At 40.9% G+C, this 20,350-nt stretch overlaps 4 protein-coding genes across 7 annotated transcripts; 3 read left to right on the forward strand and 1 right to left on the reverse strand.

Annotated features, from left to right (window-relative positions):
- Positions 1-705: 705 nt before the first annotated feature.
- Positions 706-4,328, forward strand: LOC104443493 (protein-ribulosamine 3-kinase, chloroplastic). Of its 4 annotated transcripts, none has more exons than XM_010056935.3 (9): positions 706-846; positions 1,858-2,014; positions 2,136-2,226; positions 2,319-2,393; positions 2,476-2,564; positions 2,687-2,805; positions 3,302-3,442; positions 3,892-3,968; positions 4,040-4,328. In XM_010056935.3, the coding sequence occupies exons 1-9, from the start codon at positions 750-752 to the stop codon at positions 4,184-4,186; spliced, it is 993 nt and encodes a 330-aa protein (XP_010055237.2). In that variant the 5' UTR covers positions 706-749; the 3' UTR covers positions 4,187-4,328. The 4 variants fall into 4 exon arrangements, with proteins under 4 accessions (XP_010055237.2, XP_010055243.2, XP_010055242.2 ...); XM_010056941.3 differs by having other exon boundaries at positions 721-846; positions 1,861-2,014; positions 2,099-2,226; XM_010056940.3 differs by having other exon boundaries at positions 725-846; positions 2,099-2,226.
- A 1,040-nt stretch (positions 4,329-5,368) lies between these two features.
- On the forward strand, positions 5,369-8,544 carry LOC104443494 (UDP-galactose/UDP-glucose transporter 4). Its single transcript, XM_010056942.3, has 7 exons — positions 5,369-5,775; positions 6,034-6,062; positions 6,185-6,386; positions 6,911-7,153; positions 7,257-7,358; positions 7,538-7,645; positions 7,947-8,544. The coding sequence occupies exons 1-7, from the start codon at positions 5,650-5,652 to the stop codon at positions 8,205-8,207; spliced, it is 1,071 nt and encodes a 356-aa protein (XP_010055244.1). The 5' UTR covers positions 5,369-5,649; the 3' UTR covers positions 8,208-8,544.
- A 1,389-nt stretch (positions 8,545-9,933) lies between these two features.
- On the forward strand, positions 9,934-11,002 carry LOC104445927. Its single transcript, XM_018875048.2, has 2 exons — positions 9,934-10,275; positions 10,451-11,002. Exons 1-2 carry the CDS (start codon positions 10,114-10,116, stop codon positions 10,832-10,834), a joined length of 546 nt encoding a protein of 181 aa, XP_018730593.2. The 5' UTR covers positions 9,934-10,113; the 3' UTR covers positions 10,835-11,002.
- Positions 11,003-11,024: 22 nt separating this feature from the next.
- LOC104443495 (actin-histidine N-methyltransferase) lies at positions 11,025-20,124 on the reverse strand. Its single transcript, XM_010056943.3, has 16 exons — positions 20,020-20,124; positions 19,669-19,759; positions 18,440-18,614; positions 18,235-18,340; positions 17,944-18,026; positions 16,786-16,812; positions 16,543-16,664; positions 16,284-16,370; positions 15,433-15,513; positions 15,009-15,073; positions 14,475-14,531; positions 14,331-14,402; positions 13,975-14,226; positions 12,867-12,982; positions 11,923-12,024; positions 11,025-11,430 (listed from the first exon to the last, which is right to left on the reverse strand). The coding sequence occupies exons 1-16, from the start codon at positions 20,068-20,070 to the stop codon at positions 11,283-11,285; spliced, it is 1,635 nt and encodes a 544-aa protein (XP_010055245.2). The 5' UTR covers positions 20,071-20,124; the 3' UTR covers positions 11,025-11,282.
- Positions 20,125-20,350: the final 226 nt, after the last annotated feature.

Below are 20,350 nucleotides of genomic sequence, written 5' to 3' on the forward strand. Positions count from 1 at the left end.
CCTAAGGATTTATTTGATAACCAATTTATTTTTTCGTTTTTTTATTCTTTTATTCCTCAAAACAAAAAAAAGAATAAACATTTGTTTAATAATGTCAGTTAATTTTTTTACTCTAAGAAAAGTGATCAGGGAATAATTTAAAACAGAAATAAGAAGTAGAAAGAAAAATTTTACTTCTTTGTTTTCGATAACAAAAAAATGAAAAAATATATCCATCGATGGGCAGCCGCGTTGGTTCGGCTTTGCTCACGTCATCGCAAAGGTTCCAAGATTTGACACTCCACACCTGAGTTGGTTCGGCTTTGCTCACTTCACCGCAAAGGTTTCAGGATTGACGCTCTGCAATTACTAATACGTCTTAATTGGGGGACCATGATGGTAGAGTCACCCCATCTTAAACTTTCTCCTGATATTGTGACGCTTGATCCGAGGTGCACCACACACTGTACGGATCGTCAGTTGGCGATTAGGCGTAAGCGAAAGTCTGGCTCGGCGGATCTTAGGTCACTAAAAAAAGAAAATTTTAAATGAAAAAATATACGTATCCCAAGAATGACTTATGTTTCTTTTCGTCGGAAACAGAATATTGTAAATTAAATTCGTAAAAGAAGAAACACTGACTAAGAAAAGATCAAACGAAAAGGAGAAAGAAAAAGGAATCACCTCGGCACGTGCGGGCATGAAGACTACTAGCGACTCAGGTTGAAGACGTGAGCGAGAGAGAGAGAGAGAGAGAGGGAGAGAGGGAGATGGTGGGACACGTGGGGATTATCGCTTCGGGCTCTTGCTTCCCGGCGCTCGCTCGTCTTCCTCGTCTCGCCTTCACCGAACGCAAGCCGTTTGCCAGTAAGTGCTCGCTCGCTCGCTGTGAACTCGCCATTCCACACTTGCAGGTCGCTTCAATCAAGCTCTGTTTTTTATTCTCTCTCTTTTTCCCCTTTTTTTATGATCGTTTCTCTTGAATTTTCCTCTGACTTTGGGATATTAGACAGTTCTATCATTAGCTCATGCTAAAACATACATGGGATTTTTGTGTTGAGTAATGCTGGGGACATCAAGCTTGGTTGCGAATCGATATATTGAACTGACGATACTAAGAGGAGTTGGCTAAAATCCAAGCAATCAATGGTAGTGTGGTCTGCCACGTTAATTTCTATACCAATTTCGCGAACGGTCTTAGGGTCTCTAGCATTTTGTATCTGTCACTGCTTATTTCTGTGCTATATTTCTAGCCTTGATTGCTGACGAAACGGGCTCATGTGGAATGGGTTCTCCCGGAGAATTGTTCGAATTGGGGATGATGGGTACTTTGTATTTGATTGTTCATTGGAGAATATTGATAGCGGTTTAGTCTTAATGGCACAAGCACAAAGCATGATGAGAATGTGCATAGGATCGAATGATAACTGGGCAGCAGTCTCTTTAGGTAGCTGAGAATTCTCAAATCCAGGTCTTCGGCATGTTAGGAATAGACAGTTCCCAGGATGCTGCCAAGTCGATAGTCCGGAGTCTGTAATGCCGCTACGTTTCTTGCCCCGTGGCATGGTTTTCTCAATCTGTCTCTCTATTGAAGTACAGTGATTTACAGGGTAAATCAATTTATTGATGCAATGCCAGTCTTGAGTGAAAAACGTGATGCAAAGTCATGTTATAAGCCTGTCAATAAATAATAAGAATGCTGCTGCTGCTTCACTTTTGTACTAGCTTAAACAATAAGGAAGGCCAACTGATATCATCGATTTGGGATGTACAGAACTCCATGGAAGCCACTATGCTGCATTGTCTTGCGAGATGTCTGGTGTTATTAACTTCTGTTTTGGCTTGATTTTGTTTGATTCATGATCTTTCTTAATGTAGCAGTGGCAGCAATGGGTGATGATCCAATTCGGGAATGGATTCTATCGGAAGGAAAGGCTACTCGAATAACAAGGATAAGTCCTGTTGGCGGAGGTTGCATCAATTCGGCTAGTCAGTACGATACAGATGCCGGTTCCTTCTTTGTTAAGACAAACAGGTAAGTATCAGACAATCCAGCAAGTTACCTTAGAGATGTTGGCCACAAATGCATATGTTATGTAAGTGCTTCTATCTGTGATAGACTGCAGAAGGATTTATTGTATTGAAAACTGGAGCAGGAGAATTGGGCCATCGATGTTCGAGGGAGAAGCTCTTGGTTTAGGTGCGATGTATGAGACGGGGACAATCCATGTGCCTAGGCCGTTCAAGGTCAGGAAACATATTATCCCTTTTCATAACAGAAAGGAAGCTTATGATTTCTATATGCCATCCAAGATTGTGGAATTTTTCTGTCGGTCCAGGTGGGGCCTCTTCCAACTGGTGGTTCATTCATAATCATGGAGTTTATCGAGTTCGGAACATCAAGAGGCAATCAGGTGACACCTGTGACCTTTTATGGAGTTGATGCCTCCCACAATTAGTGCAACAATAATGTTTTGACTGTACATTGGTACTCAGCCTGTCCTAGGGAAGAAGCTTGCTGAAATGCATAAAGCAGGGAAATCTGCAAAAGGCTTTGGCTTTGATGTTGACAATACCATTGGCAGGTAGGCTCTTTTTCTGCATCATTACTTCTCTCTTACACATGGTGGGTGTGCAGAGGTACTTCGCATTACATTTGTATAGGGTTGCGCTCTAATAGATCGGTATATGTTGCCTTGCCTTGTAGTACTCCACAGATAAACACTTGGACATCTGACTGGGTTCAGTTTTACGGGGAACATAGACTTGGTTACCAATTGAAGTTGGCATTGGAGCAGTATGGAGATAGATCAGTATATGACAAAGGTGATATCTCGAAGCAACCTTTTTCCATGTTCATCACATTCTCTTATTCCGCCCTGCTGTTACATGTCATGCCAAAAAGAGGCCCTATGAATTTCCAAAAGTGACTATTTGAACCTCCCTTGAGCCCTTTGTCGGTTTAAATTGCTTATCTCCCCAGATTCAATGTTCACTTCTGTCATCGTAAGTCAGGGTTAGAGGAGTTCTCATGAGTCAAAAATGACGCCAGAGCTGGAGCTTGACAGAGTGAAACACAAAACCTTTGGAGCACTAAAAGAAATACAATTTTTGTTCAAACTGTGAAATTGATTTCTTTTTCTACATTGCGGAAATGCACGTATTTTGGATTGTTCCCCCTACTAGTTAATAAATGGAGCACGCAAGCTGAACGCATATCATGCTGTTTAATGGGAACCATGGCATCATACCCGGTATTATAGACTTATGTCCTTTAATTCTCCTATGTGATGGCATAATTTTGATGCCGACAACTCAACAGGACAGAGGCTAGTGAAAAGCATGGGACCCCTATTTGAGGGTGCGGTTATAGAGCCATGCCTATTGCATGGAGACTTGTGGAGTGGAAACATAAGCTCTGACAAGAACGGCGAGCCTGTCATACTCGATCCAGCATGTTATTGTAAGTCCGAGATTGGTGACATGTCTTGTTTTGTCGGACTGTTTAGATACTGATGCTCTCAGATTTGTTCTGTCTCATGTTTAGTCTTCAGTTGAGGGCAGTTTGGTTTCTAAACTTGTTCTTGGCTTCTGATTTAGTTCAGGTTGTTATAAAAAAACGAAAACAAAATAAAGTTTGGGGAAGGTAAAAGATCTTAGAATTACCGGGAATTAAGAAGGGGAAACTTATGAAATATCATGAAACCTTCTTGGAGCAAAGGTTTACAGATAGCCAAAGGCCTTAGCTCCGTCTAACGATGATTGTCCCTATCTATTGGTAACATAATAATTTTCATGAGTTTGATCGATGCCCTTGCGACTGCGGATCTCCACACGTTTGAAGGGCATTGCCTGCAAGAGTATTTTCTTCCATTTTGTTGGAGAGCCGATTTTGCTGGTTTCTTTTTGTAGATGGACATAATGAGGCAGAATTCGGAATGTCCTGGTGTGCTGGATTTTCAGGAGCCTTCTATGATGCCTACTTCAAGGTACGCCCAATTTTCGCAACGTTATCTTGTGCAATTCCTTTTATCACTAATCATGATGTGATCCTTCCCAGGTGATGCCGAAGCAGCCTGGATACGAGAAGAGGAGAGATATTTACCTCCTGTACCACTACCTGAATCACTATAATCTCTTCGGTTCAGGTTATCGTTCCTCGGCCATGTCTATAATCGATGACTATTTACGGATGTTAAATGCTTAAGGAACTTGGAGTTACAGAGCAATTTATTATTATTATTATTTTATTATTTTTTTGGGTCTGAACAGAGCATATGATTGTCCATATTAGTATGTATGTTCTTCCTAAACTTGGTAGGTCTATTGAATGTTATTGGGTTGCATCATCTATGTCCTCCTATACTAGCCAAAGGTGTACGTGCATTCATGTGCAAAAAAAGACGGAAAGCAAATATTCAATACCCGCAAACCAATTAGTGTGATTATTTACATGATTCCGAAACTCATGATCCGGTCAATTTCCTTCTTGTCGACGCATGATTATGTTTTGATTCTAGTCGAACCGGGGAATTACAATTCAGAACTGGACTCGATAGCAATAAGAATTAGAGAATTTGAAAGTGGGTAATGAGGTCATGACTTGCTTTCTTATGCATAAGGAATGGTTAGCGAATCTCATCATGGCTTTTAGAACTGGAACACAAAAGAAAAAGGCAAATGCGAATGAGGTGATTCGAAACCAAGAGTTCGAACAAAGACACGACAGGCTCCTCGTCGCCAACTGGGCGCCAGTCGTTGGTCTCCGGGTGGGAACCGAATGACGATTCCCAGGAGAGGCCTGAACGAGCCACGTCAATGAATCTTGAAAGGCTCCATGACCCAATTTTGTCACGACTGGTGTAGAGGTCTGGAGCTGCGGCAGGTTTCAAGGCTATTTAGCTTTTAACGTCGGTCGCCGATTCCCAATGCAAAGCTTCGGCCTTCGCCATTTCGACATCTTGCTCCACCTTTGCCGAACGTGTCGTTGATGTCATGGGGCTTGTAACGTCTGTTGCTGCCATTTGCAGAGACGCAATCCTTTCAATGTATTCATCTCTGTTTCTCTCGCTCTCTATCTTTTCTCCTTTTTACCATATTTGGGATGCTGAGGATTCTTCGTGTTCGAAGTTGTGTTTGTGTTCGAATCTCAAAAATCAGATCTCATCCATGCAGCCGGGTCTTTTTCAATCGAGGACCAAAGAAGTAAAATTATAAAAAAAATTATGAATTTATTATATTTGTTTGAATTTAGTCTCTTTTGACTCTTTTTTTTTGGGGGTAATTTTCCAAAGAAGTTAAGGGGGTAATTTTCCAAAGAAGTTAAGAAATCCGGCCTAGGATTTGTTTAATGATTCACGATGGTCATCACATGTACAAGACTGACCCCCTGTGCTTTGGAAATCACTATAGAATCCTTGTATTTTCTCATTCCTACGTAGTCTCTCTCTCTCTCTCTCCTCGGCTGTTTTTCGCAACGCCGGCAAGAGAAGTCTCTGTTCCGCCAAAACCAAGTCATTGTCACCTCGAAACAATCATCAAAGTACGATTTCTTTCCTCTATTTCAACTGCTTCTGGTCATGCGATCAGTCCATTGGAGAACCCAGCACTCCAAAGTTCGTTGCTTGAGATCGCTCGAGTTTGGAGTCCCGGAAATTTCATGTTAAAGTCATGAAGAGCGAAGAGCAAGCTCGATTTTTGTTCGGAATCTCGCTGTCGGAGAGACCGAAGTGGCAGCAATTCATTATTTGCTCATCTGGGTTCTTCTTTGGTTACCTCGTCAATGGCATATGCGAGGTACTTCATGGAGTCCTGCTTTTTCTTGATTATCGTATATCTCTTCTGTCTCATCGCTGAGAAAACTGGCGACACAATTCTTTTCTTTCATTATGTTGGGTTTCTTTTGCACGGATTGTAGGTGCATGCAAGTTGCTCAGACGATTCTGCTCAGTCTTGTCTTCTTTTCTTACTTCAGTTCAGCTTCAGTAGGGGACACCCGTTTCTTTAAAGCGTATTATGTTTCAAGATGAATATTGATCATTGTCTGATTCTCAGGAATACGTGTACAACAGGCTTCAATTCAGGTTCGTTTTTTTCAGCGGCTTCTTGTCTGGTGATCCTCGTTCCGGGATTTAACTCGTGTCTTTTTTTTTTCCATATCAATTGAAGAAGTTTGCAAAATTGTCTTGTGTTTTTTTTCCGGCAGCTATGGTTGGTACTTCACATTTGTTCAAGGATTTGTGTATCTGTTCCTTATTTACCTCCAAGGCTTCAGCACCAAGCAAATGGTGAATCCATGGAAGACTTATGTGAAACTCTCTGCAGTGCTTATGGGTTCACATGGGCTCACAAAGGGGTCATTGGCTTTCCTCAACTACCCCGCACAGCTCATGTTCAAATCAACAAAGGTAGCCATTTCTGGCAAAATTTTGCATTTGACTAGTCTGATAGATACTAAGTGTGCATTGTTCTGTCATGTATTACGACTTCCTAACAAGACAAGTGCATACATGGGACATGAAGTTCCTAATGATTATTGAGGGATTTGAGTTTAGCTGCAAGGTTTAGGCTTGATTAATTTGAAAGATTTCAATAATCCAGTAGCTTGTCATAGGATGATTGTGTGAATTGAATTCCACCAATTTACATAATGGGATAGCCTTACAGTCCATTGAAGACCACGTCAACTCTTGAAATTCTTGTCCTAGGTCTTCGGCCAATTCAAACTTTTCCGAGTCTTTCATGTCAGAGAAATTGCGTCTGAGATATCATAAGGTTCTGTCATAGATTGTGTTTTTATGCATCATTGTGTTAGTAGAGCTTCAAAGATATAGAACTCCTGCTTGATGTGTCTATCTGGACATCACATCATCGAGTGGTAAGCCTATTTGGTCCTTTGGTGTTCTAGCCCTGACAGAGACTGGAATTTCAGGTTCTGCCAGTGATGATAATGGGCGCCTTCATACCGGGACTGAGGCGGAAGTACCCAGCTCATGAATATGTGTCCGCAATTCTCTTAGTGGTGGGTCTGATCCTTTTCACCTTGGCCGATGCTCATACATCGCCAAATTTCAGCATGATTGGTGTGGTGATGGTCTCGGGTGCTCTAATTATGGACTCCTTCCTGGGTAATTTGCAAGAAGCCATTTTTACCTTGAACCCTGAAACCACACAGGTGAGGTGAATCACATCTCATATTGCTCCTTTGGGGTGGGTTTTCATATGTAAAATTTCGGTGTCAAACCACGTGTTTTCATCGATTTCATCTTCATGTGCAGATGGAGATGTTGTTCTGTTCAACTGTGATGGGATTGCCTTTCTTGATCCCACCCATGCTTTTGACAGGAGAATTGTTTACAGCATGGAATTCATGCTCCAAGGTAACTCTTTGACTATGATTATATCAAAATTCATACACTCCATCTGCGAGGTGGACAGAGCGGCTTCTGGCCTCGCACAAGAGGCATGGATCTCGCTCAACTAATTGCAGAATGAATGTTTCATTAACTTTTTTCACGCAAGACGCCTCACAATGGGTATTTTCACTTGAAATGTGCAGCATATGTATGTATATGGTGTATTGGTGTTCGAAGCAATGGCCACATTCATCGGCCAAGTCTCGGTCCTTTCTCTCATAGCCATATTTGGAGCTGCAACCACAGCCATGGTACAAACTTAGAACCATTTCCTTTTTTTCCTTCTACTGACTTATCATCACTAACTTATGTTAGTATAGGAGAATAAATCTCAAGATAGGAATCCTTAAGGAGTTTCTTTGACATCACATGGGATGTTAATGTAACTTCCTTTTCCTATGCCACATGGGGCGTTCATGAGCTTGATCTACCCTGTTGCAAAATTGCCCACTTGGATCTTTCCAGTCTCTGGGCCACCCACTCTGGGTCTCGACTCACCTCTTACTGGTCATTTTGGGGGTTCATGCTGATCGCTTTTTTTGTCTACTTCAGATAACTACAGCAAGAAAGGCAGTGACATTGTTGCTGTCATACTTGATATTCACAAAGCCATTGACGGAGCAGCACGGCACGGGCCTCTTGCTCATAGCCATGGGGATCATACTGAAGCTCTTGCCCGACTCCAATCCACACAAGAGGGCCTCAAAACCAACCTCATCCACCGATGCCGGTAGAGGGAAATCAACTCATCATCGGGATGAAGAAACCCGGTTGCAGAGCCAAGAAGAAGAAGAAAAGAGGCCATTGGTTTGAAAAGATTCGCTGCCAACGGGCATCACAAGCTTGAACGCCAGCACCATTGTCAGCAGCACCTTGTTCCATGGATTAAAAATACTCCGCCCCCCTCCCCCTCCCCCTTTTCCTTGATCATCTTGTGCAAGCATTATCGAAGCTGCCAATTTGCATTGAGCACAGTTCTGTTTTCTTTCAACTTGTGGTGGCATCAGGTCCTATATACCGCCTTTAAGAGGTCGATTCGCTTAAGAAAGACCATCACTGAACCAGGAAGAGTTTCGTTTTATCTGTTAATTCTTTTTATTGTATTTGCAAAATCGATAAGGTGCAATTATTCTTGAAACCCATGAAAACATGTAATATTATCTGACTCTGCCTCAAATTTTCCCGAGAAAATCAGATACCAGTCCGAGAAAACTCTGTAACTTTAGTTATTGGTGTTTTCTGGCAATCTTTACATGAACATGAGAAGAGAAATCACGTTGTTGGGCCGGCCGTACGTGGCATTTACTTGTGCAAAAGCGACACGTGTCGCGCGACCTGCATGCACGGCGACTCGGCCTTTCTTTCACCATTTTCGGCGCTCGTTCAGGCGGTGAAAACCACATAAGAAGACGACAGCATGGGACGGTCAGAAAAGGGCAGAAGGAAAAAAAAAACTCTTGGCTCGTTGTGCAAGCTCCAGCGTAAAGTCGGTAGAGCTGAAAACATGGCGGAGAACAGCGTGACAAGCACCGCGCGGCTGCTGAGAGAAGAAGAAGACGAAGACGTGGAAGGATGCGGCGACGGGATGAGGAGGAGAGAGAGGCCGAAGGAGCCATGGAAGGGGGAGATCGTGAAGAGCATCGTGTACGCCGGTCTCGACGCCATCGTCACCTGCTTCTCCCTCATCTCCTCCATCTCCGCCGGCCACCTTACCTCCGGTAACCAATGCATTCTTCGAATTTTATGTAATGGCGAGGACGGTACGATGTAAATCAGTATTCTTATCATATATTTCTTAAGTAATCTTTAGGGTAATAGGACGTCGTTGTGTCTTGGCAAGTAAGGATTATGTTATTATCCGAAGAGTGTGAAGTCCATGAAAAAGCGAAAAAAGCCATTATTTCTATAGTTAGATTACGTACTTCCTTCGCCAGAGTTCGTGCCATGTAGTATGGATCGGACCGTCGCAAGTTACTAGAGGAGGTAGGTTGGCTTGTCACAGGTTAGTTCCAATACCTTAAATATAAAGAGTCAGCCCGTTTCACGTCGGCCAAGCGCTTCGAAAAAAGTCTTTGAAGGAAGCTCATAGAGCAACAATAACTATTTAGAGGGGAATCTTAGGTGTAAATCACTTCATAGGACCCGTCCCTTCGGATGTGATAATTCAGATTTTACAAATGACACGTTCTTAAGTTTCGCCCTTGATTGCTATGATCCAATAGGTATCATGCTTTGCCAATGTAGGGAATCATGAGCTTAAGAATGATTACATTCCGTCAATGTTGTGAAACATTTAATTATCAACATTTTTGTGTAATAGATTACCGATTAATCAAATAATGCAAATACAAATCTCTTAAATAATCAATAGGTATCATGCTAACCAACCTTGGAATTCTCTCGTTTTGTGTTGGTCCAAGGCATTTGGATCAAAAGTTTCCATTAGAAGTCAATTGATAGTATTCTCTCGTTACTAATGGCTTTTGGGCATAAAAGTTTCAATATCGTGTACTTTCCCTTTCTAGGGAGAATTGCATCAAAATCCTAGATCAATCGGTCCTTGCGTAATATAGATTCTTGCACGCAGTTACAAAACTCAATTCTTGGTATCTTGTGAGGGCGATTCTTTAAAATCCACCAGGATGAAGTGGATCGATTCTCCTTTTCAGGGGATGTGCTGGTGTTGGGTTTTGCCAACCTGGTCGCAGATGGGATATCGATGGGATGTGGCGATTATGTATCAGCCACCACCGAGCAGGATGTCGCAGCCGAGGAGAGAGCCGTGACCGAGTGGGATGTCACAAACAGAAGCCAGCCTGAGCAGATGGAGCTCCTCCGCAAGTATCAAAGGCTCGGCATGTCTGCTGAGGATGCCGAGACGGTATTACCTTTTTCCGCCTTTGGTTTGCAAATTTGGCATATACATTAGCTTTAATTCGAGAACTCCATTTCCGAATGCTGATCGAAGACGCTACATTTCAAGTTCCTTGTTGATATATGCAGGATTCTAGTTCCATGTTGTCAGTTCTTTGTTGACGAGACTTGCATTTGCCCAGGTCGTGAATATATTCTCGAAATACAAGGACCTGCTGGTGGACGAGAAGATGATGGCTCAAAAAGGGATGACTCCGCCTGATAAAGAAGACAAACCATGGAAGAACGGGCTTGTGACCTTCGTCTCCTTCATCGTGTTTGGAAGCGCGCCTCTTCTCTCATTCATAATCCTCATACCATTCACCGACAGCGACACCATCAAGTTCATAGGAGCATGCGTGCTATCTGTTCTCGCCCTCGTTCTCCTGGGAATAGCCAAGGCCAAGATTGCTGGTCAAAAATACGCCCTGTCTGCATTCGTTACCGTCTTATATGGTGCCACAGCCGCTGCAGCTGCTTATGCCCTTGGTTGGACGCTACGAAATATTGCCGGCTTAGACGAATGACTGAAGATGATGCGTTTGAGTAGAGGGCAGAAGAAAAAGTAGGGACTTTTTGGCTGGTCGTATTAGAGTGATAAGGATAACAGTGTAAGGATGTTAATTGCTTTTTGATGTTTGAAAATGGGAAGATTATAATCTCAATATGAATGGCTCAACCAAGTTCCTGGATGGGAACTTGTTTTGTAAGTAACTCTATAGAGCACTTCCTCGTTAAGATTAAAAATCCTTATAAAATGCTGGTTCGCAAAGCTTTCAAGTCCAATCAGAGAGACAATTAGTCAAGAGATAATTAGTCGTACATCACGGTCTACGATATGCAAAAATACATAATTTAGCAAAGAAGTTAAAGAACATATGCCCGATTGTATCTATCAGGAAAGTGAACATAAGTTGCACCCGTTTATTTAGTTTTGAACTCGAATGAATAAGCAGAATATCGGTTCCATAACGTTCAGTTACCTTCCGTCAGGGCTAGTTGCAATGCATATTCTGCTTCCCTCAAGAACAACCGCGTTAGTTCCTTTTGCCCTCGCCGATACACAATTGCATACCATTTATTTCTAGTGGCCACATTCTGCAGCGTCAAGCCATCCGACTCCCTGCCGCAACAGCATGAAAGAATGATGAGAAAGTACATCTAGCATCTAAGGAAACTAAAGAATAATGAGATGCTTTTCAAGCCCGAAAGAAAAAGATAGTGCACAACGCATTTCCCCAGTTTTAAGGGTGATGGTTTTCAAGTGAAAAATGTTTAGAGTAAGTCTATAATCGCTAAACTGTCAACAAACCAATGCCACGAGGACTCAAAAATGAGGCATCGTCTCCAATGGGTTATGGTTATCTACACCAATGTTTCACTCTGCTAAGATAAGACTGTCTACGCTTTTGCCCCCTCACATACAGTTCCAGATCCACTAATTCCAATTGTCAATTCATCTCATAATAAACAAATGGATGTATATCTAACATCCTGAAACAAATTAGCTGGCCCTGCATACAATATGCCCATACAAACAAGAAAAACCAATATTTCTTTAAGTTATAGAAGAAATTTAAGGGAAGGAGTCAATGTATAAGCTCAAAAGTATCACCTTTGACCCTTCTCAATCACCGTGAGCTGCTCAAGATTTTCTGAGTCAAGCAGTTCAGCATCAAAACTCTCGGTTCCAGTACCTTCTTCTAAGTCCATCATTCTAACATAACAAAGATGCTGTTAGTGACTAGAAAACTATATCACCAGGCAGAAATCAAGAGCAAAAGATTCCAACCAATCAAGAACATTAAGCTGTGCAGATGTCCTAACAGAGGTCAAGATCAAGAGAAAAGAAAAGGGGACAAAGGGAGGAAAATGAGAAGTCTCAGAATATAAACACAGCTAAAAAGAGCAAAGTTTCTATTGAGGAAACTTTTAAAAGGACGTGCTATCTGCCTATCTCTGAAGTTTTACATGCAGTAGGAAGCTTAAAGCATGTATCACAGGCTTCCAGTTCTCTTGTTCTCTTAACCCTGCTTCCATTAAAATTTTCTTACGTAGTTTAATAAGTAAGACCAGTGGCTCAAAAGTAGCAATACCAAAAAAGGCCCCAGATTGATTTTGATTCTTTAGAGGCCTATTAGGTCCAGCAAGGAGAAGGACACCAAGACCCAACCAAAGATAAAACAACAGCCAGATAAAATCAAGTAATATTACTGCTAATGTAATCCTAACCGATAAGAAGCGAACATATTGCTAGAACCCGCCAGATGATCTAATCTAACTAGGAGCATCTTGTCTTCTTTTGTCGCAACTTTGCTGCAGTAATTACTTTTTCACGTAATCAGAACCGAGGAGCACTTTGAATGATATGCCCTTGCATGACACGTGTTGATTATCATCTTTGTTCCATTGTATCTAATTATCTCTTTCATAGCTTTCCTCTTTCCCATAGTCATGCTGTTATTTGCTTCAACTGTTCATGCCTATAAATTTTATAAACGATAACCTACTTAAGGACAATTTGATACAGTCAACTTCATAATTCTTATGAGCACTTACTTTGTTTGAAGAAGATCAACAAGCAATTGCAATGCTCCAGAATCACCACAAACCTCCCAGACAGCTGCCTGGACTTCTCTATCTGATGGTTGCCTCTTCTCTTCAGAGCCAACAAGCTTCAACAAGGCAGTAAGCCCCATTAGTGGTCAAGAAGTGAGAAAAGAAAAATATATTGTTTTGAAAATAAGTGAACTTTTGACAAAAACATCATCAGTCTTCAGTTGCAAAAGATATAGATTCCACAATTTGATTTTAGCGGCACCTCTTCTTGTAGGCCTGCCATCCTGAAGTTTACATCATAGGTTGAAGAATAACTAAGTAGCAAATGGAACACTCATTTCACTAAGTCTAATCCTCCACTGTCACCTTTTATGCTTCCCACTGGAAGATCAAGCCCTTGCTTCATTTAGATGCCGCATCACCTGTTATCTTTTAGTTCTAAGAGGATGTTGATTGCTGACTAAGACCTCCACGAATGTTGTCTGCTAATAAACTAAGAAGTTTCGAGAGGTAAAGTCTTTCCAAGACAGTAATGTCACCAATTTCTCCTGTAATTATATAACGCAGGCATCTGGCTCACACTATGATCTACTTTCTGGTGAAGGTTCCCATAGAGCAATTCCTCTGCTACTCTCATATCCTAGAACACATTTACTCATACAAGTATTTGTCTCTTCTCAGCTTGAGTTGTAAGGAAGCTCAATGTAATTATATGTTATAACAGTCTCCGCTAAATAGAATTCAGCACATAGAAGCTATAAACCAATTCAACCAACCTATTAAATGCCCATTATTCTGCTCAGCCCAGCACAGGTTAGGCAAGTCAACTCATATTACTCGAGCTTTCATCATGTGGCCTCATGGTCTTAATCGATGATTACAGCAAAGCATCAATTCAATTATCAACTCAGATCAGCATATTGCCCTTAATATGCTCTCTTCAGACTCATATGGAAGCCTTGAAATGACGCTGAAGTTTTTGGCAGAAACAAAAAAGAAACGATACAGAAGTTGTGGAGAGACCTAAGAGGTGAACTTAACCGTATCTACAGTATTGAGGAAAGAAACTGCAGTTAGACAGTATCAAAGACATATTAACAAACTGCACCTCTTCCAGAAACTCCGAAACTTGAGAAATATTATTTTCTTGCATCGCAATGGTCCTCAAGGCAGTCAAAAAGTTCTCAGGAAAAACCAACTTGTTTATGTATGAAGGCATCCTACGCTGGCCACTCCAACTATAACTGCATACTCCTCTATCTGCTCCACGTTTGCTGCTTCCTCCCTTTTCAGAAGAGCTCGTTGGGAAGAAGCCATGATCCAATGAACTTCTAGGTAGAAGGCACCTGAGTTCGGCTTTCTGCTACAGATAGTTACATCTGTAAACAAAAGATAGAGAGGAGTGTATTCCACAAACTAGTAAGACAAAGTATCTAAATAAGAAATAACACATCTATATCTGACCTGTGCCTCAAGAAGCTGCATTTTAGCATCACAACAGGAAATGCTTTGAATTGCCTCTGCAGGATAATGGACCTACAAGAATTCACTTCCACATCAAGCACAATTGCATGAGAACTGATCCTAAAACTTATTAAAACAGCATACCATGAGGTAATCATCTGGATTGTTATCAATCACAAATCCGTAGAGGTATAAAAGTTCCTGCATTTAATATGAAAAAAATTAGATATTAAAACCAATATACCCGATTACTTGCTAACAAGATATAAAATCAAATACACAGTCTAAGAGCAAAGCAGCAGACAATTATAGCATCATGACATGACCAGGAATATCACCAAAAAAACCCAAAAGCAGAATCTTTGAGGAGAAGTAAAATAACACAGCTTGCTCCAGTGGGAGTATCAGCATTAATAGGACAAGAAGAAAACAGATTCTTATGACCAAATCAAACAGTTATAGACTGTGTCATGGCACAGTGACTCAAAAGAATGTTCCCTCTGCTGAAGTCACGAATTGAATATATTCATGCAAAAAGTCAACAGGCATTGACACTTTCACAGGCACAAGCAATCCACAAATAACTAAAGGAATAAGGTACTTAGTCCACTAGTTATTACCGCCTCAAACACAAATTTAAAGAGAATAAAGGTCTTAGAGGCTTAGCCTCCCAATTACCTCATTGCCTTTGTTCCCATAACTGATGCGGACCTCTTTTTCATTTTCAAATGGCTCCTGCAGAGCTTTCCGAAAGGGGAATGCATGATGTCAGAAGTAATGTAAAACTTTTAATGGATGATGTTAGAAGTAATGTAGAACTTTTATCATCTCATGCCATGGGTTAATTTGTCAAAAGGCCGATTTTGGTGAAAACGAAAATTTGTTCCTGTTCATGAAATGAAATAGGGACATCAAACTGGGTGAGAGAGAGGGCATTTGACTTGATCAACAAAGGATATAGATGATGGAAAATGGGGTGAAAGTATAATAGAACTGCTACAGCTTGCAACTGCCCCCACCCCGTGGGAAAAGGAGAGAGAGAAAAAGGAACACAATAACAAAGATGCGAAACATTAAATTGAACCAGGAACAGGAATATTACCTGAAACAAGATACATAGAGACAGGAATTCCGGTTGTTGATCCTGAGCTATCCACTTCCCATGTTGCTCCAGGCTTAAAATCTAGCAAGTCATTCCACAAGCAGCAGGACAAATGACACTTTTGCCAAAAATAACTTGATTCAAATCATCAAGATAGTGACTCAGTTGAAGTGAAAATTAACGAAGCATAATGTAGACCAGGTGCTTAGAGTGCATAGTTGCAAAGCCAGCAAAAGGCACTAGGACATATGTTGCAATATTTCTTCATGCATTGACAAAGTACTTTCCAGCAGTCTAAAAATCATTCAGTGAGTGTGATGGTCATACCAACTTTTGTAACGTCCTTCAGGCTTAATTTAGGAACTTTAGCTTGCACATACATGGACTGTCATTATGCCCAGGACTGCTTCCAAGGCAAACTATTTAATTTGTTCCTAAACTAAAGAGAGTAACTCTTAAAAATTTAAAAGAACAAGTTATCTACATCTCCATCTTAACACAATCTAAAATGAAACTTCAGAAGAAACCCTCAAAGGCCTTGCTCATGGACTCAGTATAAAGACCCATGAACATCGTGAAGCACATGCAAAATCAGGAATAGTTTGGATGCAGTGACCACCGACAATGCAAAAGAGAAAACAAGAGAACCCATGAACAGAAGCTCAAAACATATTAATGGCCTCCGCAGCTTACATCCTTCTCTTGCTTAGATTGTGGCTACCATTGATATAATCTACTAATGAGACATAACTTACTCTCACTTCATAGAACAAAAAGAAAATAAGTAAAGCCATCAAAACTGAGGACAGGTAGAGAACCATGCGATATGAGAAGATGAACAAGTAGCATACCATGGTTACAAAAGTCAATGCCAGGTACAAGGCCCTCAACCCAGACCTTTTCTTCCTGTATAGAAGTGGATGCTTCAGCATGTTGTCCTGAGACAAGCCAGCCATATAGATTAAACAAAAGAACAAACAAAGGGACCACACAGCAGTTTAGCATTTGAAAAACCTAACACTGACAAATCAAACATTTCTTTTCAGTATAAAAAGAGCTCACTCCTTTGCTCCTCCATACCAGTCGATACTTTGCATGGCACGTCATTACCTGAAGCACCGTTAATGTTTTCTTCACAGTGATCTGCATCCTGATCATCCTTCTCTTTCGGAAATACGTAAGAATGTGGAAAAGGAATATTCAAAGCACGAGTCCAGAAAACAGAATTGGCCCTAGGAATCACAATTACCCAGGTAAAAGCACAGTGAGGTGAAACATTATGCACATAAAAGCCCAAGTATTGGACCATGCAATGTGAAAAAACAAAAAAGCAGCTAGTATAGAGATGCTTACCACAGAAAATCTTCAAAACAAACATCACTGGAGGGAAAAAGAAACGACAGAAATGTCAGTAACTCTATAATAAATTCATTTCTCTAAGAATTTAAGCAGATCAAACTAAGATGACCTCAACCCAACTCCTTTTGGAGGTGTATCACATGGCCCATTATGCTGTTTTCAAAGGTATAATCTTCAGCATATTTTGTTCTGTGGATGACATATTTTGTATGTCACAGTTAACAGTCAACTTCTTTATTTTAAAAGATAAAGCTGAAAAGCTTTACTAACTGGGATACACAAAATCAACAAATAGGAAAGCCTTCTATCTTAAAAGTAGAAATAAACCAAGGGAGTCCGGCAGCTGATAACGATCCATATGATACGAGGGAAGAGACCCCCGTTGGTTGTAAATATATGAACTGCGACAGATTCATAAAGCAGTTTTAAGAATTAAGAAATTCAGATATCTTCTAAAATAGAACAAGGAAGCTTATTCAAACCACTTTATTTAGCAAAGATAGAGAGCGTAATTTGATGTTCTAGATTTTCTCCGTAATATGCTTTTAACTTTGTTTGGATTATCTATTGACACATGTAGTCTATTCTGGTTCAACTTCTAACTACATGCTGATATACCATGCTGCCAGAATTATGGAAAGTTCATCAGTCCCTCGCCACCAGCAATTTTTTCAAGGGAACAATTATTATCAGAGGGAGCAGCAAAAGCTACAGGAACATCAATCTCAATGAAAACCAAGATCACCATCTTGACTAATGGTTGCATTTGCAAATAACAAAAATTACATGTAACAGTTACTGTTAGCAAGTGATCTCAACTGATGGCCTGGATTTCCATACAGAGCTTCATGTAAAAGAATTCAAGAATACAACACCTCCAATTTTAAGTCTAGACAACAGGAAATCAGTCAAAATAGGCGCTAGATAACTCAAGCAAAAAATTAGGCAGAGGCCAAAACATGGCTGCAACATAATACTTGTGAAAAAAAAACAATGTTCTCCCACATTAAAATAGATATACACAACAAGCATCTCCTTACTCGTTAGAGAACGCTATATCAGTGAAGACTACCAGGTCACAGCACAGATGACATATGTGCAAACATTACACTTAGTTCGAGACGTGTTCGAATTAACATGTTGACCACACACCTTTCTGAATCCTCAGCTAGAGCAAGGAATTTCTTCACCAAACCCTTCGCTTTATCCTCGTATAAAGACAGCAATTGTTTTCTCTGAAACATCAATCTTTTTTAATATCATGACTCATTCATTGAAATGCAAAGTAACCAACCTAGTATAAGTATAATTTAGAGGTTTGAAAATGTAACATCTCATACAAAAGCTGCAGCCGAATCAGGAACAGTGATGACAACAAAATTGAAACTCTTTACAGCAATATCAACCTTAGTTTTTAGTGCAAGAAATGACTCTTGAATTTACCTGCAGCTGGGTCGCACGGTGTAAAGCTGTCCCCTTCAACTCCAAAAATTCATCATCGGTGAACCAAAGAGGACAGTTGTACTTGGTTGGAAGCATATTCAGGTACCTAACACAAACCTTCAGCCAAATAAATAACAATCTCCCATCCAAAAGAAAGGGAAAGAGCAGTAAAATACAATGGCCAATAAACATATATAAAACATACGGCTTCCATGGAGAATTCTTGCGAAGGCGCTCTACTGTCAAATATAAGATCATCAAAAATCTGTCGTCAACTTCTCCTTCTTCAAACATTGCTCTACATTCAGGTCCAAGAAGAGGATCTTGCAAAACTCTCATAGGAGTAATGGCTAAATCTAGTGGAACAACCATTAAAACTCCTGAAATTTATCCCACAATATTATGAAGTGAGATCTTTGATAGCAATCTAGTTGTTCAACTATATTAATCAAGTTTTGACATAATTACTCATTTTCGGGCAAATTATTCTGCAATGCTTAACTAGGCAAGGCTCTATCATCATCCAATATCAATTATAAAACAGTTTGTCTTGAACCATGGATGGTTTGTCAGATCATATATCCAATCAATTTGCCACGCATCCAAGATCACCAATCATGTAAACCTGGCCATCTGCCAATATATAATAAATAATGTCCCCAAAAGTAGCTGTGCCTTCCACCCTAGCATGCAATGAATTTGCTCCCAAGCATGAACCAATCCAAAGAGCATGGATCATATCAACAAGAACAATGACGAGAAACCAAGCCTTATCTCACTAGGTGGGATCGGTTATATGATTCCCATCATGCCATTGTGCTCAATATTTTATTAGATTTATTATACTGCTTTCCTTCAAACTTCATCTGGAGGAACTTTGAGCTGTGGAAGTCAAACTTCAATGGGATGATTACTATGATCATGAAGACAAAGACTATCCCATATATAGAGGAGTCCCTTTGTTAAATCCTTCTTCTTCTCTTTCAAATGATGTAATCACCTAAAGGATGAAGTTTTCAGGGTATAGACCCTCTGAACTGAGAGCTTGTGATATCCAGTTAGTGTACCAACCGACAAGGGCAATCACCAGTGTTTGTTCTTTTCTTTTGGATAATTTTCTAGTTGGCCATTATCGCAACATCAGTCAATGAAAATAACAGAACCATTCCCTTAAAACCAGCACTGGCGATGCCTGCATTTGACAAGACTAACAGTCCTTTTCATAAATGCTTGACTCTTGCCCGGTACCAAGATCATAAACAATAAAGAAATGACCTTGCGCACGCGCAAATTTTGCCTTCCTTAGTGCGTTGTCAGCGAAACAGAAGCCCAACTCAGCCAGACAAAGAGACACGCAACGAGCAAACATATATGTAGCTGCATTGCCCGAACGCATACACCCGCATAAACAGATCGGAACATGCAAAAGATTACCGTCGCGATCGTCGCCGGACGCGAAAACGCCATAGCCTTTGGTGGAATCACAGTACTTGATCCTGCAACCTCGCAGTTGAACTCCGTTCGCCTGAACACACGGGTCACGTTAATCGACACCGACACTTCGCGAGAACCACGCCGCGCGATTCATGTCACTAACTCTCCGATGGACACAGCGCGTGCAGGCAGACGCATGAAACCGTAACTCGTGAGTCAAACTCATTCGGCTGAAGAATCGGCCGAACGTTTTTTTTTTTTCTTTTCACTCTCGAACGAAACGCGAATCGAAAACGAGATGACGAGAATCGGCCGGTGAAGAGGAGATGGCCCTGGGGAAGGAAGGAGAACCTGAAGCCACGCGAGGAAGACGTCGAGCTTAGCTTCTTCTGGAGTCGCCATTGCTGCCGGTTCAATCGCTCGAAGACGAGGGAAGAGGGAAAGTGGAGAGGAGGTGCTCTGCTTCCGCGTCGACACAGATCAGGCCCGAGGCCCGAGGCCCGTACGATGGGCCCTCTCACCGTCTAAAGCCCGTTGGGCCACTGATTTATCTCTAAATTTTGATTTAATATGCAATATCATAAATTTTTTTCTCATTATAATTCCTAAACTATTGATAAATATTCTATTTCCTCAAATGAAAAATCAGATGTTATTTGATTATGCTATGTTGAGTTGGGTT

The sequence above is a fragment of the Eucalyptus grandis genome, chromosome 5 (assembly GCF_016545825.1).
Source record: "Eucalyptus grandis isolate ANBG69807.140 chromosome 5, ASM1654582v1, whole genome shotgun sequence".
In the NCBI taxonomy this organism is placed as follows: domain Eukaryota; kingdom Viridiplantae; phylum Streptophyta; class Magnoliopsida; order Myrtales; family Myrtaceae; genus Eucalyptus; species Eucalyptus grandis.

Coding starts and splice junctions, on each gene's coding strand:
- LOC104443493 (XM_010056935.3), top strand. CDS start 750: ATGGTGGGACACGTGGGGATTATCGCTTCGGGCTCTTGCTTCCCGGCG. Junction 2,015..2,135: donor TTCTTTGTTAAGACAAACAG/GTAAGTATCAGA, acceptor AAACTGGAGCAG/GAGAATTGGGCCATCGATGT. Junction 2,227..2,318: donor ATGTGCCTAGGCCGTTCAAG/GTCAGGAAACAT, acceptor CTGTCGGTCCAG/GTGGGGCCTCTTCCAACTGG.
- LOC104443494 (XM_010056942.3), top strand. CDS start 5,650: ATGAAGAGCGAAGAGCAAGCTCGATTTTTGTTCGGAATCTCGCTGTCG. Junction 6,387..6,910: donor TCATGTTCAAATCAACAAAG/GTAGCCATTTCT, acceptor CTGGAATTTCAG/GTTCTGCCAGTGATGATAAT. Junction 7,154..7,256: donor TGAACCCTGAAACCACACAG/GTGAGGTGAATC, acceptor CTTCATGTGCAG/ATGGAGATGTTGTTCTGTTC.
- LOC104445927 (XM_018875048.2), top strand. CDS start 10,114: ATGGGATGTGGCGATTATGTATCAGCCACCACCGAGCAGGATGTCGCA. Junction 10,276..10,450: donor CTGCTGAGGATGCCGAGACG/GTATTACCTTTT, acceptor GCATTTGCCCAG/GTCGTGAATATATTCTCGAA.
- LOC104443495 (XM_010056943.3), bottom strand. CDS start 20,070: ATGGCGACTCCAGAAGAAGCTAAGCTCGACGTCTTCCTCGCGTGGCTT. Junction 19,760..20,019: donor TCTTCCTCGCGTGGCTTCAG/GTTCTCCTTCCT, acceptor CCGTGTGTTCAG/GCGAACGGAGTTCAACTGCG. Junction 14,532..15,008: donor ATGGGAACAAAGGCAATGAG/GTAATTGGGAGG, acceptor TATTAAATGCAG/GAACTTTTATACCTCTACGG.